The following is a 26658-nucleotide window of genomic DNA, read 5'->3' as shown; positions in this document are numbered from 1 at the left end:
ATCCATATGCAACTACTATCCACTACATTTTATCCAAGCCGTTGTCCGTACTGTCGACGTGATGACGTATGTCCATGAATCCACTACCGGTTCAAAGGGTAACAACGTGGGTCCTGGCGTGTCTCAGTTGGTGTTCAAGATAGTCTGGCGACAGCGAAGAGGCACAGTTGGTAACTTATGTTTTACATTAATAATTAATGCAACTGAATTACACGACGTGTTTGTAATGAGCTGTAAGGTGTTACACTTTGCTAACGAGTAGGTTGTCGCAGTGCTTCTTATATTAGCACACAGAGCGAGCACTTTTTTTTACCTAGATGTGTGAATTTTGTGATATTTGTTTGATTAATATATTCAGCGCAGCGTGTGAGAGATTTTTAACTCGTTTACTCATTATGTACTTCAGGTGGCAGACCGGTGTTACAGTTCACATTAACTGGTTATGTTTATCCACATGTCAGCCCGTTGTAACGAACAAAGTAGAACACCTCAGGCTCCCCCACACCTGGGGGGCTGAGATGTTATAAGAGAAAGAGGGAGTCTAAGACGCGTTTTGACACACAGACAAACAAGCACACACAGACACAAACATACATTCCCACCCTCATGCACGCATATATAAACACTCACCCAACATGGAGACACAGAAATGGACGCCGTACACACACACACACACACACACACACACTGCCCATACAAACTCTGAAGTGCTCCGGAAAAGACCCTAGGCCTCACTCCGTCCACTCATATGTGGTGTTGATGCAAAAGCCTGTTTTTCCTCCCTCGCTTTTTCTTGAACGCGCTAACTCCGGAGTTCGAGGTATCTGGACTGGGCATTCAACATTCCCCGAGTTAGGGTCCGCAGCAAGATGGTGTAGGGAGCAGATGTATTGTAAACAACTCCACATAGCAGGATCCCGATTCACCGGAAGTTGTCACCCTCTCACAAAGCTCCTTTCTGATGGTCTTGTATCTCATCAGAGCTCATCTGACAGCTGTTTTGTCTCATCTATGGTGTGCCATCACCATAGATGAGACAAAACTCATGTTGAGATGTGCCACAAGGGGGCATAGCCAGTCTGTGGGAGCCAGAATTTTGACTGGGCTTCAAGGCATCAAATAGTTATTTCACTTAATCATGTACAAAAAATTGTATCATTTGTATCTATCTGGGGTTTTTTCCTGAACTTTTGGATGATTTTTTTTTAATCTCCATTACAGTGAAAAGACTGCTCATTTCTGTATATTTTATGAACTGGAGATGGCGAACTTTTCATTTTATTGCTTTGATACAAGGTCTTAATCTTGTCAAACTTTGTGATATACTGGCAGGCAGAGGTGACTGCTCGTGGAAAAGGACGAAGCGTTTTATATGATAAAACTGCAAATTGTAAGAAACGTCTTTATGTATTCTAGGTACATTTTCAGATCGGCAGTAAGTGTTTTCAAAAAATAATTTGGGCTTTTTGGAATTGTCAATTTCTTACTAAGAAAAACCTTCAATGAACTTCAAAATGCCATTAAAGGTTGTTTTATGAGTATTGTTTTGCTTCTTTTGCCCAGCTGTCACTGAAATGAGACTACCTTTTTTCCTGTTTTCTAGTCAATAATGGGCGAGTTTAAAGTACACCGAGTCCGCTTCTTCGACTACATGCCGAGTGCTATCCGGACCATGGCGTTCAACAGTCAAACTGAGCGGCTGGCTGTGGCCCGGGCTGATGGCGCAGTAGAAATCTTCAACTTCAATGACAATTTCTTCCAAGAAAAGGTAATGCCATCAGATAGATGACATTACTGCATGGTTTAAATGCACTAAGTATTCATTCACACATCCAAATCATCCATTGGAACACCCGAGTTGGCTACAAGTATATAAAATCAAGCAGCTAGGTATGCAGACTGCTTCTACAATCATTTGTGAAAGAATGGATCAATTTCAAAAGCTCAGTGAACTCCAGCATTGTACTGTGAGAAGATGCCACCAGTGCAACAAGCTCAGTTGTGAAATTACCTCTCTACTAACCATTCCACAGTCCACTGTTAGTAGTACTGTAAACAGGAACTCAGCCATAAAATGGTACGATGTGTAAAATCACAGAGTGAGATCAGGTGCTGAGGTGCATAGTCTGCAGAAGTCTCCAACTTTCTGCAGGTTCATTTGTTACAGACCTCTAAACTTCATATGGCCTCCAGAACAATGCATAGAGAGATTCATAGAATGTGTTTCCACGACCAAGCAACTGCATCCAACCCTTACATCACCAAGCGTCACATACAGGTGGTGTAAGCACGCCACCACTGGTTCCTAGAGTAGTGGAAACATGTTTTCTTGAGTAATGGAGCGTTTTTCCATCTGGCAATCCAATGGATGAGTCTGGGTTTGGAGGTTGCTAGGAGAAGAGTACTTGTATGATTGTGTTGTGCCAAGTGTTACGTTTGGTGGTGTGGGGTTGTTTTTCAGGGGTTGGGCTTGGTCCCATAGTTCCAGTGAAAGAAACCCTAAACCCTTCAGCATGCTCACACATTTTTGGCAATTTCATGCTCCCAACTTTGTGGGAACAGTTTGGGGATGGTCCCTTCCTGTTCCAACATGACTGCACACCAGTGCACAAAACAAAGTCCATATAGACATGAACAGTTTGGCATGGAAGAACTTGACTGACCTGCACAGAGTCCTAATCTCAACCCAACAGAACATCTTTGGGATGGGGGTGAAAAAGGCCCGACAGCGTCTCTACCACCTCAGACGCTTGAGAGACTTCCAACTGCCCTCCAAGGTGCTCAGGAACTTTTACTCGTGCACCATAGAGAGCATCCTGGCGGGAAACATCTTAACCTGGTTCGGGAACAGCACCATGCAGGACAGACGAGCTCTACAGAGGGTTGTGCGGTCAGCTGAGCGCACCATCCGCTCCGAGCTCCCTGACCTGCACTCAATCTACAGCAGGCGGTGCTGGACCAAGGCCAGGAAGATCGTGAAGGACCTCAGCCATCCCAACAACAGACTGTTCTCTCTGTTGAGGTCAGGAAAGCGATTCCGCTCCCTGAAGACCAACACAGAGAGACTGAGGAGGAGCTTCTTCCCGCAGGCGATACGGTCTCTCAATCACACCACCACACAGTACTGACCCACACATATGGTTCTTACACACACACTGGACTTTCTGGACTTTGGTTTTGCACAACACTGGTCACTATATTCTTCATTTCCGGTTAATACTTGTACAGCTGCTGTTATTGTGTATATATTTATTTATATTTAGATTTCTTCATACATTCTTATATAGTTCTATATTGTGTATTTTGTTGTACAGTTATTTTATTTTCAACTTTAATTTATATATTTTATCTTATTCTTCCCAGTTAAATTTACCCTTCATTCTAATTTGTGTTGTACAGTTATTTCATTTTTAACCTTAATTTATATTTTATTCCTTCCTAGTTAAATTTACCCTTTTTAATTTTTCATATTTATTTCTTATCTTATTCATAGCCGTTTCCTTTTTGTTCTCTTTAGGTCACGAGCAGTTGTCCAAGCATTTCACTACATATCGTACTGTGTATGACTGTGTACGTGACAAATAAAATTTGAATTTGAATTTGAATTGGAGCGGAGACTGAGCCAGACCTCCTCATCCAACATTAGTGTCTGGACGCATAAATGTGTTTATGGAAGAATGATGAAACATTTCCATAAACACACTCCTAACCTGTGGAAAGCCTTCCCAGGGAGGATGATGCTGTCACAGCTGCAAAGGGTGGGCTGGCATCATATCGAACCCTATGGATTAAGAATGAGACGTCCATCAAATTCAAATGCGCGTGAAGGCAGATAAGTGATTACTTCAGCAGTATAGTGTAGTTTTGATAATGGCTGGAAGATTAATTGTAGGGAACCCTTCACTGCTCTGTATCACTTTTTGTCACACTCTTAAACCATAGTGTTGTTGTTTTGTGCAGTAATTTCCCTCATTATTGAAGGAGTCAAGGATGAAGCCAACAGAGACACTGGGTCTCCAACTCCTGCATCTGTACCAAATAGATCTAAAAATGCACATAGCACCTTAAAAAATAAAAGGAGATAAACAAAAATACAATTCTGCTGTGTGTTAGTGTGTGAGAGAGAAGATGTCAGGAAGCTCCCACGACAAGTGGAGAGTGGCAGGCATGGGAACCCCCTCACCCCCAGTAACCATGTTAAAGAGCCTAGCCAGACACTCGAACTGCACAAAGAGACACATCCACCTCACCGTTTGAAGTGTGGATGATGGGTGGATGTTCAAGACCAAGGCTTCTGGTTACTGTCCAAATTTCTTTCTTTTTTTTTTATTGCTAAAAGCCAATGAAAGTGGTTAAATGTAGCCACAGGCATGATGATCACTGCTGTGAGTGCGAGATGTGTCAGGTGCCAAAGCTCAGGGTTTGCATTTTTCTACATTTTTTCAAACCCCTCAATCGCATAATGGAGTTTTGCAAAAGTGGTCTTGAGGGTAATAATATGATGCTAAAATTATTATTAATTTTTGGTTTGGGTATTTTGTACTTTGCTTTTGTGTTGTGTCTGTTGTTTCTGTAATGGCAGAAGGAAGGTAGATGATTCACGGCTGCAGACCAAATGAACCTAACCTCCACACTGGTTTTAATTTTCTCAGGTGATCCCAGGACAGGATGGCCGAGCTACTGAGGCTCTGTGTTGGGTGGGCCATCGACTGTTCAGTGCTGGTTTGAATGGAGAGATCATAGAGTATGACCTGGAGAACCTGAGGCCCCAGTATACTGTAGATGCATATGGAGGACCAATCTGGACCATCAGTAGCAACAGCCAGGGAACACAGCTGGCAGTGAGTGTAAACCTTCTGGATGTTATTTTACACTTCAGATATTTCCTGCGTCAGACTCATCAGGAAGTCTTGTTGATACATTAATCACAAGAAATGTTTTCTGGGTCAGGTTGGTTGTGAGGACGGGACTGTAAAGATATTTGCAATATTGGAGGAGAGGATCCAGTTTCAAAGAAACCTCAACAGACATAAAGGTAAGACGACAAACTAGTTCACAGGTCTTTTCTTTAAAGAGTCTACATTTCTGTCTTTAAAATGGCTACAAACGTTAGACAGTGAACAGTAGAACAGCTAATATTACTGCAGCTGCGATTGTCGTCTGTGTGTTGTATTGAAAACAGATCAACTGAACTTAAAATGGTGTCAGGCTGTGCTTTTGCATAATACAAATTTGTACCACAAATGGTGCATCGAGTTTTTTCTGACTCCAACTTGGAGTCTGCGCTCTGGAGAGACAGAGACAGCACCTATACTAATGAGAAGATGAGATCATTTGTGTTATTAACCACTGGATGACAAAACTGTCTTAAACAAATATTTGTGTTTGTGAACCCGCCTGATTCAGTTGTATTTGACCTCTTTAGGACGCATCATATCTTTGTGCTGGCATCCATCGAGTGCACAGATTGCTGCTGGAATGACTGACATGATCAAAATCTTTGATGCAGAGACGGGTATTTTCTCCTTGAGCTGCTTTGCACAATTAGCAGAAATACAATCAGTTAAAACTGAAATGGAGCATGAGAAGAGATGTGTGTTCTTTACTGATGTGATTGTGTTTGTGACTGCAGGGCATGCTACACGCAGACTGCTGGTGGACAGGGCTATGGGAGCATCAAAGAATAAAGAAGTGGTTGTTTGGAGTGTTGGTTATCTGTCCGACCACACCATCATCAGTGGTGATTCTGCAGGAAAGGTCCAGATCTGGAACGGACTCACAGGAACTCTGGTTAGAACTTACCTGGTCACCAAGTGGGATGTTCTGGTTCTGTCCGTTTCAAAGGTGAGATGATACACTCACTGCTGCAGCTAGCTATGGGTGCACACACCTGTAAAGTCACTGGTTATAAATGCTTCACAGGATGAGAGCAGTGTCATAGCTGGAACATCCGACGGCACTGTCATCCAGTTCCAGTTCATCTCCTCAACCGTGGACCAGCATGATAAAGAGTGGGTCCGGACCAGGACGTTTCGAAACCACTCCCATGATGTGAGTGCACTTGCTCACACAGACACCGCAGTGGTTTCTGGAGGTAAGTGTTAAATCTGCTTTTGGAAGTTTCTATATGTAATCGGTTATTGTTGATGTTTCAAAGTTTATACAGGCGATGAGTCCACGATTCTGTCAGTAAAGATGTTTTCTAAGTGTTCTTTTAATGTTGCTATTGACATGATGGCTGGTAGCGAAAGATGAGCTTTGTAGGTGAAGCTGTAACTGAACTAGTTTTTTTGATCTTCCAAAGGAGTAGAGCTGCCTTATTAGATTAAAGGTACAGTCAGTAATTTTTAGGTCATTTAATAGGAAAAAATGATATTATGCTCAAATTTGGAGATTAATGTGTAATTTCAAACAAAGTGATGCATTCACATAAATTTATCTTTTAAAAATACATAGGAGTAATCACGTGAGCTCATATGTAGTACACCAAAGGCACAGGGACAGACGTCAGAGGTGTTCGTGTGCCGTAGAGACATTTAAATGTGTGCCAGCATGAAGGTTCATGCTGTTTAATCATTGGAGACGGGCTCCCCAATAAATGAATGAGAAGGAAAGGGACAAAGCGTCTTAATAAAATGTCATCCTCCTCACCTCAAGCAAACATAGAAGTTAGTATTTGCAGCATATTTTAACATGTCTTTTTTTGGTTTTTTTAGCCAATATTTCAGCCTTGAAGTTTCCTGTGACCTGCTCTCTAGAGCACCCATTCCCAAATTCAAGAGTGCTGTGGCCTACTTAAAAACAAGAAACTCCCATAGAGCCCACCCAAGCTTAAATCTTCACTCTAATCAAAAGATGAGGGAGAGTTATGTCCTTGTGAATGTTACCCAGTCATACGCAAAGTGTTAAAGACAAAGTGAGACTCACCTGCCACTTAGACACAAACCTAAATACAAAAGCAGTAAATTCAGGTCAACGTAATGAATAATATCACAAACTAACCATCTCAAATTATATGTTTTAATTTGCTTTTTATATAAAAAAAAATACATTTATATGAATATGTAGCTGTACACAGTAATTTCAAGCTGAATTTCTGTTATTTCTGCGGCCCTTCTGCAGTAGTATCTTTGTGGCCACCAGGGGGCCCCGGCTCACTCTGAAAATCACTGATCTAGAGATGAATGTAGGAATGCAAGTATTCAACACTGTGTTAACCTGCCACCTCCCCAGGACAAAGTCTGTGATGTCAGATTGCCTGATGTGCAAAGTGTAGGTAACTGCATTTACCTCTACAAAGAGGGCATCACCAGTGTTGCCTCCAGTGCATCCTCTCAAGGCAGCAACCTCACCTAAATAACACTGAGTATTTCCACTTGTCCAGAAGCATCTGGAGCAGACTATTTTCTGCTGTTTGGTACATGTGAGAAACGAAGGCTGGAAAATGTGGAAAATAAAGGATGGCTCGCTTCTGTGCTTCAAATCTGTGCTCATTCTAATGGCCAGTACAGGCAACAACCCTGGTTGCACAAAGAAGGTGGCTTGTATAGAAGTCTTATTGAACACAATGTCATGTCCCTATTAGTGGTCTGTTTGTGGTTATGGTAGTGTCCAGATGGATAATAGAGCTGGGTATAGAGAGGGCCTGTCTTTTAAAAGTCGCTGTTGCTGCCGTTAGTTTTACATTCAAATTCAGTCATGCTGGTCTCATGATGTGTGTTTGTAAAAAGTTAAGGTGACAAAAGGAAAAAACATTTGGGATCATGCAAATCAGCGCATTAAATCAAAGTGGCTAAAGAAGCAACCCAGGGATTTAAAGTTTAGATGTAAAGTTTCGATATTTTCCTTCAGGTATGGACACCCAGTTGGTGGTGCGCCCATTGCTGGATAAGGTGGAGAAGAACACTCAAGAGTCAGCACTGCGCAAAATAGCTTTTCCACATGTGAGTAGAAGAAAACGTCGAACAAGTCAATTCAGCTAAAGTGGCGTCTTTAAAATTGAACTAACCTGTTATTCTATCTGTATTTCATGGATTAGCCTGTTAACAAATTATTCTGAAGCACTTTAATAATGTTTAATACCATTTATTAAAACAATGTTGTCCATGACTGTTCCTGTTACAATGTGCAGTGACCTTTTTTTCTGTCTTCTTGTAGAGGAGCCTGGTTGGCTGTGCAAAGAAAGCTGGACTCCTTCTCTTCCAGTTCCCTGATCGCTTAGAGCTGTGGAAACTTGGAGAAAGTGAAGGACATGGTGAGCAACACACTTGAATAGAGAAACATTTAACTATAAGAAAATGTAAGGAGCTCTTTGATCTACGTAGTTAATCAACAATGAAACAAAAAAATTCTACTGCTATTGAGAATAATCCCCTTATTGTGTCTGCTTCAGCTTTGTTCGTCGTGCTAATTGTGCACTCGGCACCTTCACTGATTTGCTAACAATGAAAATTGCCCTTGAAGGGACAAATAAAACAAATGATTATTTCCAGTTCCACAGTTTATTCTTGAATACTACAGCAGCTTTGCATGAATTACAGTCCAGTAATGAGAATCCTTGATGAGTAAATAATAATAATAATAATAATGACAGCAGGTGTACCATCGCCTTGACGACCTCCATCGCTGTGCTGTGTTTGTGTCACATACTGCGTCACAGGACTTTTGGCTGCACTGCTGTAACAATCCCACATGCATTAGGTGGTGCTCAGTTGTAATAGATGTGGCAGAAACCGAGTGGAGTTTAATTGAGTTGTGCCGAGTAGGTACTGGTGGAAAAGCTAAAGTGTAATAATTCTGTTATGTACACACAGGAAAACCTGGTGACCGTCTACCTGTGAAGAGGAAACCAGAGAAGCTGATCGAGCTGAAGAGGAAGGTATGTGTTAATATTTTCGATGTATCCGTAGTTTCTTTCAGAGCAACATTTGGTTTGCTGCAACGCTCTAAAAGTTGGCTGCTTCCTTTCGAGCTGTGGCGTCAAGGCCTTTCTGTTCACAAGGAATGTCACATTTTTAGAAAGTGTACAGGAAAAAACAATTCTCTACAATCATGAAATCTGGTAACTTATCAGTGTTTAGTTGACATAAACACTAAAATATATAATCTGTCTTGTTTGTGTGTTTAACGCCCTTATATGTGCGAAAAGTGTTTTTACAGTGAAGTTTTCTTGTGTACGTCCTGTGATTCACAAAATAACTTTATAGGACATTTGCTAAAACTACAGCAGCATGATTGCACACATGGTAAGAGTCCAGCAAAACATCCTAATAATAGAAACGTCCTTTATTGTAATTGTACATGTGCAACAAAATTGGGGGTGCACTGCAATTGTATTATGTCTTTATAGTGTGTTAAATAAATACATAAATAAATAAAATTAAAAAAACAGACTTTGACCTTCTAATTCTAATGTGACCAGCTTTAAATATAATTACATTGTCTTCTAATAAAATACATTTAATTTAATTGCAGGGAAATGATGTCCCTAGTGTGTTAGTGTGGCCTTTCTGTTTCCTTTCAGTCAGATTGAACAAGACACTTAACAATGACCCTTGAAGAATTAGCTTTAGGCGCTAGTGTGCTTGATGTATCCATACTTTGTGTGTCGCTTCCTGCAGGGAGAGGATCACATCTGCTGTAGTGCTTTGTCTGCATGTGGAGGCTGGTTGGCATATTCCACTGTCTCCAGTGTTCGTCTCTACAGAATACAGTATAACAACACCATCAGCATTAACAAGGTGGGTACCTTAGCACGAGCATGCCTGTGACATTGCACTTAAATAACACAACTTTAAATCATAGCAGGAGTTTTTGTTTTCTTTTGTTTTTCTAAAGGTGTAAAGTAACTTCAGCAATGTATGTGTCTTAAGTACTGTGTGGGATGTCCCTCTTGTCAAGAACTGTGAGTGCAAACAGTGCACAGCTCTTCTCTCAATGCACCACAGAGTGGCTAAAACTAACATTTACCCCCCTTGACAAGCTACCGGGGTGTAGACCGCAGGTTCACTGGATGTGTCAATTTACCATCCAACAAAAGTTTTTACATGTAAAGCTGCTCAAATAATCACAAGAGTAAAATGATGCCTTTGACTAAATATAACAAAGTGTGATGGTCTCTGTGTCTTCATCTCTCCAGGTGTCCAAGCTGCCTAAAGAGCTTCGCTCGGTCCACCAGCTCTGCTTCTCCTCTGACTCCTCCAAACTCTTTGCTTCCTCCTGCCAATCTTCAGTTATTGTTGTTGCTGTCAGTCAACAGGAGTGCAGATATCTTCATACCCTTAAACATAAGACCGGTGAGTGGAAAGCCAGGAGCACAACCCACAGAAGCCAAACCAAACGGAAAGACAAGACAGTACCTTAAACACAATATATTGTGTACATGCATCATATTTTGAAGCAAATTAATGCCCAGGCCTGAGTGATCTCACCAAGGCTAAAGTTCCAAAAATGCATTCGAGTGAATGCGTTTTTGGAACTTGAAGCTGGCTCCTAGACTCCATGCTCCTCGGAGCCTGTTAGTGAGTCCAGAGTCCAACACACACACACGCACACCATTGTGTGCATTTTTTTCCACTTTTCTATCCAGGTATAGTTTTACTGCGCTGGGAGACTGTTTGGGATCTTTGTCATGCTGATAAATGAAACCACTGTCCAGATGATATTGCATGGTGATCAAAAAGCTGACAGTGATTGTGTGTTCATTTAATTACAATTGCAATAATTTTAACAATACTTCTGGTTCAAAAATAATCCTAAGCCAAGCAAGACGTTCCACCATGTTTTACAGATGCCTGTAAACTCGCTGTTCTGACCTCCTTTATACATATTTATGACGCATCAAAAATATCAAATTTGGGTTCATCATAGCTTCTTGTAATAAGATTACGGTACAAGAAGGTCTGGCCCCTTGGAAGGAAAATATAAAGAAATGATTGCACTAAACGTTCTCCCTCAAATGTCTAGGGACGGTTCTGTAAAGCCCGATATTTACAGGGACAGATCAAAGCCGGACTTAAATGGTAACCAGTAGGCATTCCCGACCTGATGCAGCTCTTTCTGTCAAGTTATTGTTTCCTCTTTGTAGATTGTAGCAGTAGACTCAACTCTTGCTTAACTCTCCTCAGGCTTCTTGCCAGAGATCCTCACTGCTTCTGCTCCATGATGCAAATTGCCAGTGTGGTCACATGTAAACAAATCCTAATGCACGAAGGCCATTCCCTGCCAATGCTACATGCAGCTATACTGTGCAGTTGTAACTGTTTGATAACATCTTGCATAACTGGTGTGTGTATGTATGTGTGTTGGATATCAAGGTTCCAGACAGCCAGTGCACCTCCTTTGTGCCAGTGATGATGGTAAATGGCTGGCTACAGCAAACACTGACTGTGAGATCCACATCTACAACCTCCACAAGATGAAGGTGAGTTCTGATTTATTGATGTGTCAAACTTGAATCATTTTTGATAGATTGGAGTTTGTAAAATTGTAATTTTTGTTTTGTTGTAGCTCCACTGTATGGTTCCTGTGTACAACTCCTGTCCGACTACAATCGCCATCCACCCAGTGACCAACAATCTCATCTCTGTGCATGCTGACCAGCAGGTCAGAAACAGCTTAAGATTTAGTTTTACTCAGATCTCATAGTAACCAACAGATCCTGTAACTGCATGTGTTCTCTGTCGTGTGCAGATCTTTGAATTCTCCTTGGTGCAGAAGGAGTACACACAGTGGAGTCGAAGACTGCAGGCACAAGGACTGCTTTCCCTGTGGCTGGAGCGGGACACGCCCATCACCCACATTACCTTCAACCCGAAAAACCCGGATCACATCATTCTGCACGACACATACATGTTCTGCATCATTGATCAGAGTCTGGTATGTGTGTGCATGTCCATAGCTGTGTTAAAATAGTTGGCCCAGGCGTCAGTGTGATAGAGATGGAGGAGAAAGCTGAATATGATTCAATGGTCTCGATAAGCTTTAATAACAGGAAGTCCAGAACCAGTGGCAGCCCTGATCATGTGACTAACACCACTGTGCTTGCCTCTCTCTTCATGCTACATCATAACTAATTCAGCAGTGTTGTTTTTGAGCACACAAAACTACAAAGCACTGCAGACTTCTGTGGAGAGCAGCAGCTGTTTCTGTGGTTTCCTACTATGGACACCACTGCAGTTTAAGCATCTGTGTGTGTCGAGTCATGAGCAAACATTTTAACCCTCTCCAAGGATTTATGGACAGTTCAGCAGTTATTTCAGACCTTGTTGAACATTCTGTGGTCTGCATTTATACTCCTCTTCACTGATGTTCCCTTGTATGACTGATTAACTAATATCTTTGGATTAGTTTGTATGTATCCATTAGGACAATTAATCGAGAAGTCCTTGGGAGAATTTTTGTTATTCCCGCCAGCTTTTGCCTTGAGCATCCAGCTGGCGCCAGGGGGGGTCGCATGAGAGGAAGATGGTAGTTGTTTTGGTTAGTGCGAACAAACTGCTTCCAATTTTACAGTTGGTCTAATGTCAGTCACTGGTCAACAGGTCTCTCAATTCCCATTGTTCTTCTTCAAGATCTTATCCATATTGCGTTTAAAAACAAACACAGTCTGAGTACTCACAGCCCTGCCCATCGTCTATCATGTCCGCCAGCCTTGTGGGATTTTGAACAGCTATAGCCGCTTCATGTTCTTCGATAAGCCAAGTCCGAGCCAGCTCCAATCAGCTGTTCAATGTCCTCCATCGAGAGTGTCGCCAGACACACGACGCAACCAACCATCGAGTATCTGGCAACAAACGTCTCCGCAGGACAATCAGGCTCTCCCAAGCCCAGGAGGGTGTCAATTCTGTTAAGGGACCAGTTGATCAAATCCATAATTCTTCTTTAGGTTTTTAGAGAACAAGTCTGGGAGACTCTCTTAGGGTTAGAATAAGCGAGACTATACAAAAGACATGAGAAGCCAAGCAGGAAAGATAAGGGAGAGGGAGAAAGTGCGACCGCCTCTGTCAAGAGCTGGCTATATTTTTAGAAAGATTTTTTGAGAATCTTGAGGCTTTACTAATCTCTTTCTGTCACTGTGTATTTCTGTGTCTTTGTATCTACATGCAGCCCTTCCCAGAATTGAATGCAGTGCTCTGGAATCAAATGACATTAAAGAGCCTTCCTGTGTCACAGAGGATTGGACAAAGCCATGCCTTTAAGATCTGTAAGAGTTTCCAGGTAGGATATTTATGGTGACTACAATCTTTCATTTTACTCCTTCAAACAGTAGCGTCCGCTTCACACTCATCTATGTTTATAAGCGCACATGTAGTAATTTTCAAGGATGAAATCCCACCTTGTGAAATACACATCATCACAGTCAGACAAATAATTCAGAGCTGCACGGTGGTCAAAAAGCAAAGAAACCACCTTGTTTCAAATGAGACATTTGAGCAATGTCATTGTTGTTGCAACAAATAAACAATAAACTACAAATAATAAAAAATAACTTTCAGCTTCCATTAATCCTTCACATGAAGCTGTTATACTAGCTCGCACACTTGTAGCCACGTGTCACTAAAGTGTGACTGTTCTTCACTGTGAGTGAGGAAGACACAAAGTTAACCAGAGCAAATGAAAAGAGAAAGTCCTGCTATTGGCTAAAGTTATAAACATGCTGGAAAATAAAATATGTTTTTGTGTTGTAAGGTGCACTATGTCAGGTAAGGGTGGATGTACAGCAACGGTTTTCAGTTCATTGTTTGTAGCTCAGTCCAATAGCAGAGCACTTTATTTTTAGATTCGTGTAAGGGAGAGAAGATCCTGGAAGTTTAGAACTAGCAGTTCCTTGTTTGTCTGGAATTTCAAGTCCCACAGGACCTTGGCACTGTTGTTCACAACCACAGCTGATGATACAGTGGGGCAAAAAAGTATTTAGTCAGCCACCGATTGTGCAAGTTCCCCCACTTAAAATGATGACAGAGGTCAGTAATTTGCACCAGAGGTGCACTTCAACTGTGAGAGACAGAATGTGAAAAAAAAATCCATGAATTCACATGGTAGGATTTGTAAAGAATTTATTCGTAAATTAGGGTGGAAAATAAGTATTTGGTCACCTCAAACATGGAAAATCTCTGGCTCTCACAGACCTGTAACGTCTTCTGTAAGAAGCTTTTCTGTCCCCCACTCGTTACCTGTATGAATGGCACCTGTTTGAACTCATCTGTATAAAAGACACCTGTCCACAGCCTCAAACAGTCAGACTCCAAACTCCGCCATGGCCAAGACCAAAGAGCTTTCGAAGGACACCAGGAAAAGTATTGTAGACCTGCACCAGACTGGGAAGAGTGAATCTACAATAGGCAAGCAGCTTGGTGTGAAAAAATCAACTGTGGGAGCAATCATCAGAAAATGGAAGACATACAAGACCACTGATAATCTCCCTCGATCTGGGGCTCCACGCAAGATCTCATCCCGTGGGGTCAAAATGATCATGAGAACGGTGAGCAAAGATCCCAGAACCACACGGGGGGACCTGGTGAATGACCTGCAGAGAGCTGGGACCAAAGTAACAAAGGTCACCATCAGTAACACACTACAACGGCAGGGAATCAAATCCCGCAGTGCCAGACGTGTTCCGCTGCTGAAGCCAGTGCATGTCCAGGCCCGTCTGAAGTTTGCCAGAGAGCACATGGATGATACAGCAGAGGATTGGGAGAATGTCATGTGGTCAGATGAAACCAAAGTAGAACTTTTTGGTATAAACTCAACTCGTCGTGTTTGGAGGAAGAAGAATACTGAGTTGCATCCCAAGAACACCATACCTACTGTGAAGCATGGGGGTGGAAACATCATGCTATGGGGCTGTTTTTCAGCCAAGGGGACAGGACGACTGATCCGTGTTAAGGACAGAATGAATGGGGCCATGTATCGTGAGATTTTGAGCCAAAACCTCCTTCCATCAGTGAGAACTTTGAAGATGAAACGAGGCTGGGTCTTCCAACATGACAATGATCCAAAACACACCGCCCGGGCAACAAAGGAGTGGCTCCGTAAGAAGCATTTGAAAGTCCTGGAGTGGCCTAGCCAGTCTCCAGACCTCAACCCCATAGAAAATCTGTGGCGGGAGTTGAAAGTCCGTGTTGCTCGGCGACAGCCCCAAAACATCACTGCTCTCGAGAAGATCTGCATGGAGGAATGGGCCAAAATACCAGCTACTGTGTGTGCAAACCTGGTAAAGACATATAGTAAACGTTTGACCTCTGTTATTGCCAACAAAGGTTATGTTACAAAGTATTGAGTTGTATTATTGACCAAATACTTATTTTCCACCCTGATTTACGAATAAATTCTTTACAAATCCTACCATGTGGATTCATGGATTTTTTTTTCACATTCTGTCTCTCACAGTTGAAGTGTACCTCTGGTGCAAATTACTGACCTCTGTCATCATTTTAGGTGGGGGAACTTGCACAATCGGTGGCTGACTAAATACTTTTTTGCCCCACTGTATCTTCCAGAGGGAGACGGCGGCACAAATATTCCTGTACACTATCACAACCACTTGGTTGTGTGTCTCAGTTTATGCCGTTCCAACTTGTATCTCACATTCTGCTAATGTGTGTTGTAGATTGTAGCACTTGGGTTCGTTGGCTGTGGCAGACACCTGCCTCTGTGGATATTATACTGGTTATACGTTCTTGCATAACCAGTGCTTGGAGTTCGTCAGAATTTGTGGGTTTTGTTTGTCCACCAGCTTCTTGAGGATTCACTGCAAGTTCTCAGTGGGTTCTGTGCCGTTTCCTGGCCATGGATCCAGAATTTTGATGCTTCTTTCACCAAGCCACTTAGTTACCACTTTTCTGCTGACATCTCTTCTACTGATCTTTTGTCCCACAGCACCTCATGTGTGTCAGTCTATTGGAGGATCTCTCTCTGGTGGTAGTGGAGCGCCCCCTCCTGGACATCATGTCTCAGCTGCCAGCACCTGTCCGCCAGAAGAAGTTTGCAACCTAAAAGTACATGTGATAGGATGAGATTGTTACCTCGTTGTATTAAGTATCCATTTTGTACAAAAAGTTTTGATAATGTAATTTGAAAATAAAATAAAGTATTTACTGTTATCTGTGTTGGATGCAGAAGTGCGCTGAAATCTTTGTCTCTTCTTCACTTAATGTTATGAACTTGCTGGAAACCAAAAGTGTAAACCAGACTGGAGCTATATGATGGGGAAAAGACAAATGATGGAACGTTTCAAAGACACAAAGACCTGGATGACTTCTAATCTTTAACCTGGATTTCCTTTTCCTTCCGTGTGACTATTAAACAAATATGTAGGACTTGCATTTGCACAAGATCTCTATAATTGGAAACATCCTGTCTCAGTAGTGCTGAAAACTAGTTCATGCATGACTTATATCTCACAGAACTGTATGCTTTTAGAGAAAATAAAGCCAAATGCCACTCTGATTACAGTACTGTTGACATATGAAGCGAACGTTTTTAAACCTGTGCTTTGGTGTTAATTTGTGTTTTTAAAATGTTCATGTTGTTCCCTTTAATGGAATAAATTAATCTGTACAGTTATGGCCTGCATTCGTATAGCGCTTTTCTAGTCCATAGGACCCCAAAGCGCTTTACACTACATTCAGTCATCCACCCATTCACATACACATTCACACACTGGCGATAGCAAGCTACATTGTAGCCACAGCTGCCCTGGGGCGCACTGACAGAGGAGAGGCTGCCGGACACAGGCGCCACCAGGCCCTCTGACCACCACCAGTAGGCAAACACGGGGTTAGTATCTTGCCCAAGGATATTTGGCATGCAGCCTGGGATCGAACCACCGACCTTCTGATTAGTGGCTGACCTGCTCTGCCACCTGAGCTACAGCCAGTTAATTGGGAAAGAATCATTTATAGACACTTGGGGGGGAAAAGCATTACATTACCTGAAGTATACAAATGGTAAATATATTCTATTAAATCTAAAACTTGTCACCTCTCAGTATAGATGGTCTTTGATTCACTCTGCTTATGTAGCGCTAACACAGAGAAACCGACAACCAATTTAGAATCACCAGCAAACCCTGACCCCACTAACTGCATGTCTATGGGCTGTGGGAGGAACCCCGAGAGGACCCACCAAATGAGAGCTCAGGATGTTCTTGATGCACAACTGTGCTTCCCATGTGGGTAATTAATGACTGTGAAATATCCATAAATCACCCCCCTCCCCAATTCAAGGGTGTCGATTAGCTAAAGCATGCCACTTAAGAGATGTGGTGGGCTGCAGAGTCACAGACAACAATTCAAGCTCACATTCACACATTTCAGAATGAGGTCATTGCTTTGAGTTTGCATGCTTTCTCCGGGTTCTTCGGTTTCCTCACACCAGGTTAGTGATTTTAAACTGATCAGTGGTGTGGATTTGAGCGTGAACCCGACAGTTAACTGAACACAGCTGGGAAAGGCTTGAATACCCCCTCAAACCTGAGTTAATTTAGCGCTTAGAAAAATAAACCGATTGACATTGTTTTTTCTGTCCGAGACCAGAATAATATCCACTGTATATGCTTAACTGTATTTACTTTAAGTATCCTCCAAAATAATAACATTACTTGTAACTATGGCACATTCAAGTATCACCTTGGAAGAAGTATCATCTCTCAGTGTTGCCTCTGCAGCAACAACTTTGACTTGGGTAGGGACTCTGTACCAAAGATATGCAACTACTGACTGAAGTTTGCCTTTTTTTTTTTCTAAATCTACACAGGAAATAAAAGTTTCCACGGGCAGAGTTGGGGTCAACATTGGGCAGTCGCATACCTCCAGTGACGTAGTCATGCTGGTGAAAACCAATCTCTGCCCTCTGTCTGATCGAAAAGTGTGGGCGGATGAACACATTTGTGGGATTTTCGTGAAACTGTTGCTTCTTCTCCACCCACTTTCCTGTTTTTTTTTCAAATGACGATTGTGTATTGTCTGGGAATTCCGAGATCCCCAGGAGAATTGGCAGCACTGACAATAGCGGGTGTAGTGGGAGGTGCACACCTGTGCACCAGGTGTGGTAGGTCTTGCTCATTGAGCAAGTGTGGGAATTTACGTGTTTGTCAAGCGCAGAATATTATTTACTTATATATCCACGGTTTGTACTTTTAACTAGTGTTGGACAGGGCGAGGCTCCGTGAAACACTGAAACATTCGAGCCCATCTCCACGGTGACGTCTGCTGGATAATGTGACCATCGCCACATTTTGATAATGCTGTTCTGTGAAACAACGACGCAAGCGTTTATCCTGTCTTCCTTATCTCACCGCAGCAGGTGATGTGCCAGAAAGTGATTGCCGTCCGCGGGAGCGTGCGCAGCTGCTTAAAGCTGCAGCGCCCGGATTACTTGCGTTGCCAGATACTTCCGTGCAACTGATATAATGTGTGTGTGTGTGTGTGTGTGTGTGTGTGTGTGTGTGTGTGTGTGTGTGTGTGTGTGTGTGTGTGTGTGTGTCCTAACTCGTGACAGAAACAATATTTCGGCTTCAAACTTGTTGGGTATCATCAAGAAGGGTTAAATGTGACACACAGGAGCCCAAACATTCCCTCAGAACTGCTGAATAACTTTTAAAAGAACATTAATACCGATAACATGTCATTTTCAACCTGTGCATAAAACGTCAAAAATGTTGTAATTCAAAAATAATACAAAACAAGGATAATGGCCAAATGGAAACAGGTGGGAGGAGATCTGCTTAAACAAATTAGGAACACTGAGTAATAGGAAAGAGAAAACAAGCGGTAATAAAAATGTCGATCCAATACAGCACTTATTAATTGAAACGAAAACCAAAAACGAATAACAATTACATCCAATTAAAGAAGAAACCACCAGTTAAAATAAACTAACAAATAGACCAGAAACAGGGGGTATAGCGGAAGCTCAACACCAGTAAACCATGGAACAACATATATATTAATTCTTTGCATACAGTAACTATGCTAACATGTTAGGAAACACAAAATAATTGAATAATCCTACAAACAAATTGCAATCAAAGCTGAACTCTAATGTTGTGAACAACACAGAAACGCACACAGCAACACGAACATAAATTAATGAATTAATAAACAAATAAACAACCAATAAATATTATAGGAGACAACGATACAAAACAAGAAACACTTCAAATCTCTAGAAAACCATTTCAAAAACATAACTTAACATAACCATTCTACCACTACTGTTCACATAAAGTAATAGATATCTATACGTATAGATATACATGAACACACATATGTACACACTAAATATACATATGTATACATATACATACATATACTGTATACCTGCACGTCCATAAACATAGAAGGTGCAATGTGCATGAATTGTAACCATGGATGTCCACAAAGTCCAGTGAATTATGACATCGTGATTGAGTTATAGAGTCTAACTGCTGTTGGGATGAATTATCTGGGAAAGCGCTCCTTCCTGCAGCAAGGATGTTTCAGGAAGGAGCTGTGATAGTTGTCGAAATTGGTTCATATTTATCATAGTTTCATAACAGTTTTCATAATTATTTTCCCACTTTAGTTGTTACTCCTGTTCCATCTTTGCTGGCGTTTTGTTCATGTTTACCTGCCTTAATAAAACCACTTGCTTTTGGTTCTAGTCTCTGCTCTGTCTCCTCCATTGTATCCATTTGTGTCCTCGTTCTTGTTCAACACAAGCACTTACTGTGATTTTTCTAAAAATAAATATGATTCAAATTTTTTGAATAGCAAATGTTACTTCAAATAATGACTGCATTGTTATATATTTTATTCACAGTTTGCAGAGTGCATCTTAAAAGATGTTCCAGTAGAGTTTGAGAACTCTGCTTCAAGTATTGCAAGTCAGAGACAACAGATTGCAATATGTCTTCTTGAGAATACAGGTATCATTACAAATATAAATTAAATGGTAAAATACAGACTGTTATCTTGAATGTGTTTTTAATATTGTTCTTTTTTTGCTATAATCTTATTATGTAGTCTTGCAAACAGAGTTCATTATTGTTAAAAGTAAAGTATTTGCTTCTTGTATTTGAAGATGACCTGACTGACCTATGCCACTATTGTGGGAACCACGATGGTGACACTCAATGGATAAATGCTTTTGTTTTACATGTCCTCAGCCTATTCAGCTTAAAAAGATGATAAAAAAAATCATGAAACAAAATTTAATTTTAAAAATATCACAGACCACACATCATATGACTTATTGTAGTTGTAATGAATGGTGGACTGCTTTATGATCTGAGTATTTTGCAAGATTGTTATTTACATACTTATTTGTATAACACTTTTAACAAAATACTCGTGTTACCTTGTTTTGTCTAATTCATACTGGCTGCAACATTTACCCACGGTGGTACCACAGGAGCTGTGCCAAGAAGAGATAAGATAACTCTTCATTGCACAGTCATACATAGTACAATAGTACAATGAGATTGGAAAACTGTCCTATGTCGGCAATACATATAATACAACACGACACGATATGACACAGCACAACGCAACACAAACAACACAACACAGTATATTAACTTAGTAATAAAAAAAAGAAGAAGTGTATGTGTATTGCACACTGTTATTATTGCACATTAATTATTATTGCACCTTGTCATAAATATAAATATTATTATTGTTATTGCTTTAAACATTGTTTCCCCCCCCCCCCAAAAAAAGCCCCACAAGAGCAAAAAAAAACCCCATTTGTTTGTGAAGCATGCTGGTCAGAAAGTTAGGGACGCTGTCAATTTTTCTAGGGATTTGAAATGTTTCTTGTTTTGTATCGTTGTCTCCTATAATATTTATTGGTTGTTTATTTGTTTATTAATTCATTAATTTATGTTCGTGTTGCTGTGTGCGTTTCTGTGTTGTTCACAACATTAGAGTTCAGCTTTGATTGCAATTTGTTTGTAGGATTATTCAATTATTTTGTGTTTCCTAACATGTTAGCATAGTTACTGTATGCAAAGAATTAATATATATGTTGTTCCATGGTTTACTGGTGTTGAGCTTCTGCTATACCCCCTGTTTCTGGTCTATTTGTTAGTTTATTTTAACTGGTGGTTTCTTCTTTAATTGGATGTAATTGTTATTCGTTTTTGGTTTTCGTTTCAATTAATAAGTGCTGTATTGGATCGACATTTTTATTACCGCTTGTTTTCTCTTTCCTATTACTCAGTGTTCCTAATTTGTTTAAGCAGATCTCCTCCCACCTGTTTCCATTTGGCCATTATCCTTGTTTTGTATTATTTTTGAATTACAACATTTTTGAAATTTGAGGTTTTATACACTGTGCAATAAAGGCTTGATTTAAATTTGCAGCAAAATGTGTTGCATATAACCCTTGGGAATGATGTCCATAAAATTTGAAGCCGAAATATTATTTCAGTGACAGGATATAGGCGCCAATCACTTTTTGTCAGCTTGAAAATGACTATTATCGGTATTAATGTTCTTTTAAAAGTTATTCAGCAGTTCTAATGGACTGTTTGGGATATAATATGTAACATGTAGCCCTTCTGTATGATACCCAATGGGGCCAGTGCTGATGGGCAATCATAGCCAATCAGCAATCCCACTTCACAGTCTTGAAGTGGCTGCAGCTTGTTTGCCAGTTGCCTCAGATGTGGCCACTGAAGTGCGGTGTCCTTTGTAGGAATGTGAGACTTATCGACTGGGATGAAATCCCTTGTGTATGCCTGGCGTAGCTGAACATGCGACTCACTATGGAGCCCACGAACTTGCAATCCACAAGCCACTTTGCTAGCTATGACTGTGTCTACTGCTGTCATTGTACTGAGCCTTAATTGCACTGGCTGAGTCTTCACATTTAGTGCAGAGACCAGATCTCCCAAGATGAAAGTTGAATCGCTCTGTGTGTCGAGCAGAGCATATGTGAGAATCTCACTGTGGGGGTCTTCTGCCAATGACACAAAAACTGGAACAATGCTAGACGTAGCTGAGGAGTATCTTGTCAATGTGTGTGACATGACATTGCGGACTTCCTTTGTCTCATTTCCTGCAGATGGTGAATCACTGTTTAACATTTCACTGGCTCCCTCAATTCTCTCTATGTGCAAGCAAGTTGGATGATTTCGACCACATATAGTGCATGTGTGCCTTCTTTTGCATTCTTTACTAGTGTGACCCTTTCTTAAACAGCCGAAGCAAAGATGGTTTTCACGAATGAAAGCTCTCTTTTCATCAGGAAGCCTTGTGGCAAAGGTTGGGCACTTGGCGACACCGTGTGTTTCATCGTTGCAGACGAAGCATGGTGGTCTTGGCTTTGAAATTAAGGTCCCTGGTTTACCTGCAGAGTGCTTAGCTTGAGCATTGGTGCTGAGTGCCTTGGTTCTCTTAGGAAGCCTTTCATCTGTTACTTTAGTGGTTAATAAGAAGGGAGAAGCAATGGGGTTGCAGGCTATTCTAGCTTCCCTTTGTAGAAATTTGGTGAAATGAGCAAATGGTGGATACTCTTGACATCTGTCTAGTTCATCCACAACAACGCAACCCCATCTGCGTACCAGCCATTCGGGTAGTTTTTTGAGAAGTTTATGATTTTCTTCACAATCATTTAGAATTGCCAGCCCTTTAACATGAGGGATGGCCTCGGCACAACTTTGAAGGAAATCTGAAAACTCTCTGAGGGCTACTGGGTCATTGGGAGCTATTTTTGGCCATTTCATCAGTTTATCCCTGAAAGCCTTTTGGACGACAAATGAACTTCCATACCTCTCCTGAAGAATCTCCCAGGCACCCTGATATGCATCTTCTGAGTTTCGATAGAAGAATCCTTCGACCGCCTTCCGTGCCTCACCTGCAAGATAACTTTTCAAGTACAACATTTTTTCGCCTGCGGGGAGGGGTTTGTGGCCAATCAATGCCATAAAGGATATCTTCCAGTCTATAAACTTTAAAGGGCTACCAGTGAACACTGTGGGTTCAGGTGCAGGCAGACGGTTGGAGACGAACAAGCTTACAAGCTCCTGTGTTAAGCTGACCTCCTGTTGCTTTTGCAAAATCTCAGGTGGTGCACACTGAGGTCGAAATGATTCAGCCTGTGGATTCAATGGATTCTGAGATTCAATGATTTGGCTATCAAGTTGTGATTTGTCATCTGCTTCATACTTAAGGCTTTCCAATCCATCATAGTTGTTGTAAGCTCTCACTCTGGCTGCTGCTACTTTTACCTCATTTTCTGCCTGTAGCTGTTGCAGTTTAGTTCTCTCTTCCTCTAGCTTTGCTGTCATTTCTGCAATCATTTGTGCTTCCTTGATTTTCCACTCATGTTCTAAGCTACTCAACTTGGCTTGCTGTTCATGTATTCGTTGCATTGCCTTCGCCTGTTCTAGTTTAGCTGCAAGGTCAGCTTCGGCATCCACACGTTTGCTAGAAGTCGTAGAGGTGGCTCCAGAGTATGAATCTGAGCCCTTTGAATGCTCTGAAATAACTGTTTCTGTTTCAGTTTTCCCAAAAACAGATCCATACTCCTCCTTACTTAATATCATCCTTACACGCTCCTTCTCGAGCCTGTCATTAAAAGTCTTATCTATATCTTCTAGTCATTTACTAATGAGATCACAAATTTCTGTTGTTAGGGCAACACACGCATCCATTTTCTTGACAACATCTGGAGTAGAAGTATGATTACGTCGGATAGGCTCATACAGTTCATGCATTAATGCTTCTTTAGCCTTAATGTCCGTTTGTGTTCTAACAAGGTCTTCGTTTGAGCAGAAACCTTTCAGCTTTGTTCTAACTCCTCTTGCTAACTCCTTCCAGGACTCATATGCCTTGCTAAATGACCTTTCATTTTTCTTGGCTTCCTGTTCATGCATCTCCTGCCCCTTTTCTGTTAGTCTTCGCTCTCTGGAGCTGGACCTGGCCTCTTGTGCCTCTGTAGATTTGTCTATTTCTTCAACAGGGGACAACATTATTATTAATTTTATTTTTGGCTTGTTGCACCTGCCCTTTTAAGTGTATATATCTGAACTCAAATGGGTTGAGTGGTGGTTTCAAACTTATTAACACTCAACTTAGATATTTACACCTTTAACCTCACAGACTGGCAACAAAACCCAAATAATACTGATGATGCCCTCAAATCAGACAATTTGCCACTTAAGTTTTTACAGAAGTACAACTGATAGCATAAAGCCCAGATTCAATCTTAGACATTCTGATGTAAGAAATGTGGGATATTCAGCATCACAACTTTACATGCTACTGTGTTAAATACAGAAGAGGTCTTTCTTTCTTGCATTACTTTAGACTGCCATGTTGAAGATCATTTGCTCACACAGCTTACAAGATGAAGGTGTGCATGACATTGTATTTATAATGTCCTTATTTTGAGTCCTTTACTGATCCAGCAGTCTCTGGATGATGCGATACACTCCTTTACTCACAGTTCGACGAAAGAATAAGATGAGTGTAGATGGCTGCAAGGCAGCGATGAGTTTTCACTGTAGCAGCCCTTGGCATCAAGAACGACAGAAGAGTCTCTAACGGGTGCAGCCATTTATTTCCTCACCACACACGGCTCATTCTCTGGACGTTGAGCACCGTGAAAACTATAAAATAAGAAAAAATTGATACCCGTACAGTACTTTTTGAACTATAACAATGAGCAATAACAACAATGAGCTTAAGTTAATTCAGGCAAGTTCAAACAAGTAATTCTGAGATATACAGTCACAGATTAAATAAAACAAAAGGGGTTACTTCAAACAGCATCAAGGGATTACACAGTTCAGTTAAATAAAATATAACAACAGATCATCTCTCATCACATACCTCAGTCCGCTTGCCAAGGGTGCAAAACTCCGGTAAACACTTAAACACTTTGGCCCGTTTCTCATGGGGTGCTGCTAGCTTGCATGACACACATGTCTAGCTAAAAAATAGCACATGGATGTAAGTAACGTAAATACAGAATAAAAAGGTTTTCAGATAGCTCACAATACAAACGCAGCAACATACCTTACATTAGAAACACACTTATCATACTTATCAAAGTATTATCGTAACTTACATGGACTTTGTACAACTTATTCCCAGTGTTGGGAAGGTTACTTTTAAAATGTATTCTATTACAGAATACAGAATACATGCCCCAGAATGTATTCTGTAACGTATTCCGTTACGTTACTCAATGACAGTAACGTATTCTGAATACTTTGGATTACTTAATATATTATCATGCTTTTTACAACAACGTGAATGTACTATTGCTGTGTGATTTATTACTATTACTGAAGGTCCGCGACTCCGAACTGTAGTAAAGGGACCTCTGACTAATACGGCGGGGTCCCTGTCGGATCGTAGCTGAAAAATAGCTTTACTTTGTTGTGTGGGTCAACTTTTCTTGCGAGAGACAGAGAGAGGCGTTGAAAGACTGCTCCAACGGAACTTATTGTTTTCGGAGGAAAACACGAACACGGTGTACAGTCGAGTCTTAATAGCTTACTTACAACTGGGCTCGTCAGGCACTCTTGGCTGAAGTGGTTATTATTATATTTACATGCTTCCAGCTCCCGTTTTTCCTCGATGACAACTCGTACCTTTCCACTCCCCTTTTTCTCCCTCCTCGCGCTCACAGACCCATAACGTGTATGGCAGTCCATTCTCCCTGCAACACGGACTACACTGCCCATGATGCTACATTCTTTAGAGCTATGCTTGTAGCATTCTGCCTGTTAGCTTAGCACAACAACAACGAAAAGGCGCTCTCTCACCCAGGAAGCACACAGTCGCAGAGAGAGAGAGAGCGTCGCCCTGTAACCATGGCAACCATAACGCTGCCGCCTGGAACAACAGAACGTAGCTGTCAAACAAACCCAAACAGTCCTGACCCGCGACAAAATGAAACAGGAAAGTACCGCAGTGTAATCCATTTATTTCAACAAAGTAACTGTATTCTGAATACCACCTTTTTAAACGGTAACTGTAACGGAATACAGTTACTCATATTTTGTATTTTAAATACGTAACGGCGGTACATGTATTCCGTTACTCCCCAACACTGCTTATTCCTGCCGCGACAGACTGCTCTATACGCGTTACGGGGCATGCCTCTGAGCACATCTGTCCTTAGTGCGACTGCGCATACAGTTCCGACAACCCCCGCAAGGATGACTTATGGTACAGATCAGCGGTTCATTACACCCAATAAGTTTGAAGCAGAAATATTGTTTCAGTGATAAGTTATAGGCGGCAATCACTTTTTGGCAGCTTGAAAATGACATATTATCGGTATTAATGTTCTTTTAAAAGTTATTCAGAACAAGACCTCTGAGTGAAAAACCGGATTACATCTGGAGGGGCTAGCTCGAATAACACCTTTGAGCGCAAATTCGATCACATCTTGGGGAAGTGCACTGCGGTCGTGAGTTCTCAGAACCTGCTCTTTGAGCAAAAAGAATGACAACATCACGGAACGTAAGTTTGGATAACATCATAGAAAGCTCGCGGCTCTCCAACGGGAGATTGAGAGACCAGTGTTGGACTGTTAGAACAGCTTTGAAATTCATATGAGTTGTTCGCACTAAAGTAAAAACCATCATCACTTCATGCGGAGACCCAGTAGCGGTTTTAGATACGGGCGACACGGGCGGTTGCCCGGGGCGGCATC

The 26658-nt window shown here is 41.4% G+C and overlaps 1 protein-coding gene and 1 long non-coding RNA gene across 3 annotated transcripts; one reads left to right on the top strand and one right to left on the bottom strand.

The window, feature by feature from the left end:
• Positions 1-28: 28 nt before the first annotated feature.
• Positions 29-16562, top strand: utp4 (UTP4 small subunit processome component). The gene is made up of 17 exons (XM_085462800.1): positions 29-170; positions 1604-1768; positions 4653-4841; positions 4951-5035; positions 5426-5515; positions 5633-5844; positions 5923-6094; positions 7852-7943; positions 8158-8254; positions 8814-8878; positions 9621-9740; positions 10139-10295; positions 11316-11422; positions 11509-11604; positions 11692-11877; positions 13108-13218; positions 15880-16562. The coding sequence occupies exons 2-17, from the start codon at positions 1610-1612 to the stop codon at positions 15994-15996; spliced, it is 2055 nt and encodes a 684-aa protein (XP_085318926.1). The 5' UTR covers positions 29-170; positions 1604-1609; the 3' UTR covers positions 15997-16562.
• LOC146705199 (uncharacterized) lies at positions 16074-25761 on the bottom strand. 2 transcript variants are annotated; one of them, XR_014921305.1, is made up of 3 exons: positions 25499-25761; positions 22758-24921; positions 16074-16198 (listed from the first exon to the last, which is right to left on the bottom strand). It is a non-coding gene; the product is annotated as an uncharacterized LOC146705199 (long non-coding RNA). The 2 variants fall into 2 exon arrangements; XR_014921304.1 differs by lacking the exon at positions 25499-25761 and having other exon boundaries at positions 22758-25101.
• Positions 25762-26658: the final 897 nt, after the last annotated feature.

The sequence above is a fragment of the Copadichromis virginalis genome, linkage group LG7, assembly GCF_057382275.1.
Source record: "Copadichromis virginalis isolate Kocher_CV1m ecotype Utaka linkage group LG7, C_Virginalis_male_GT1.1, whole genome shotgun sequence".
Classification (NCBI taxonomy): Eukaryota; Metazoa; Chordata; class Actinopteri; order Cichliformes; family Cichlidae; genus Copadichromis; species Copadichromis virginalis.
Note: the sequence above shows the minus strand (reverse complement) of the source record. Positions and strands in the feature narration are given on the sequence as shown.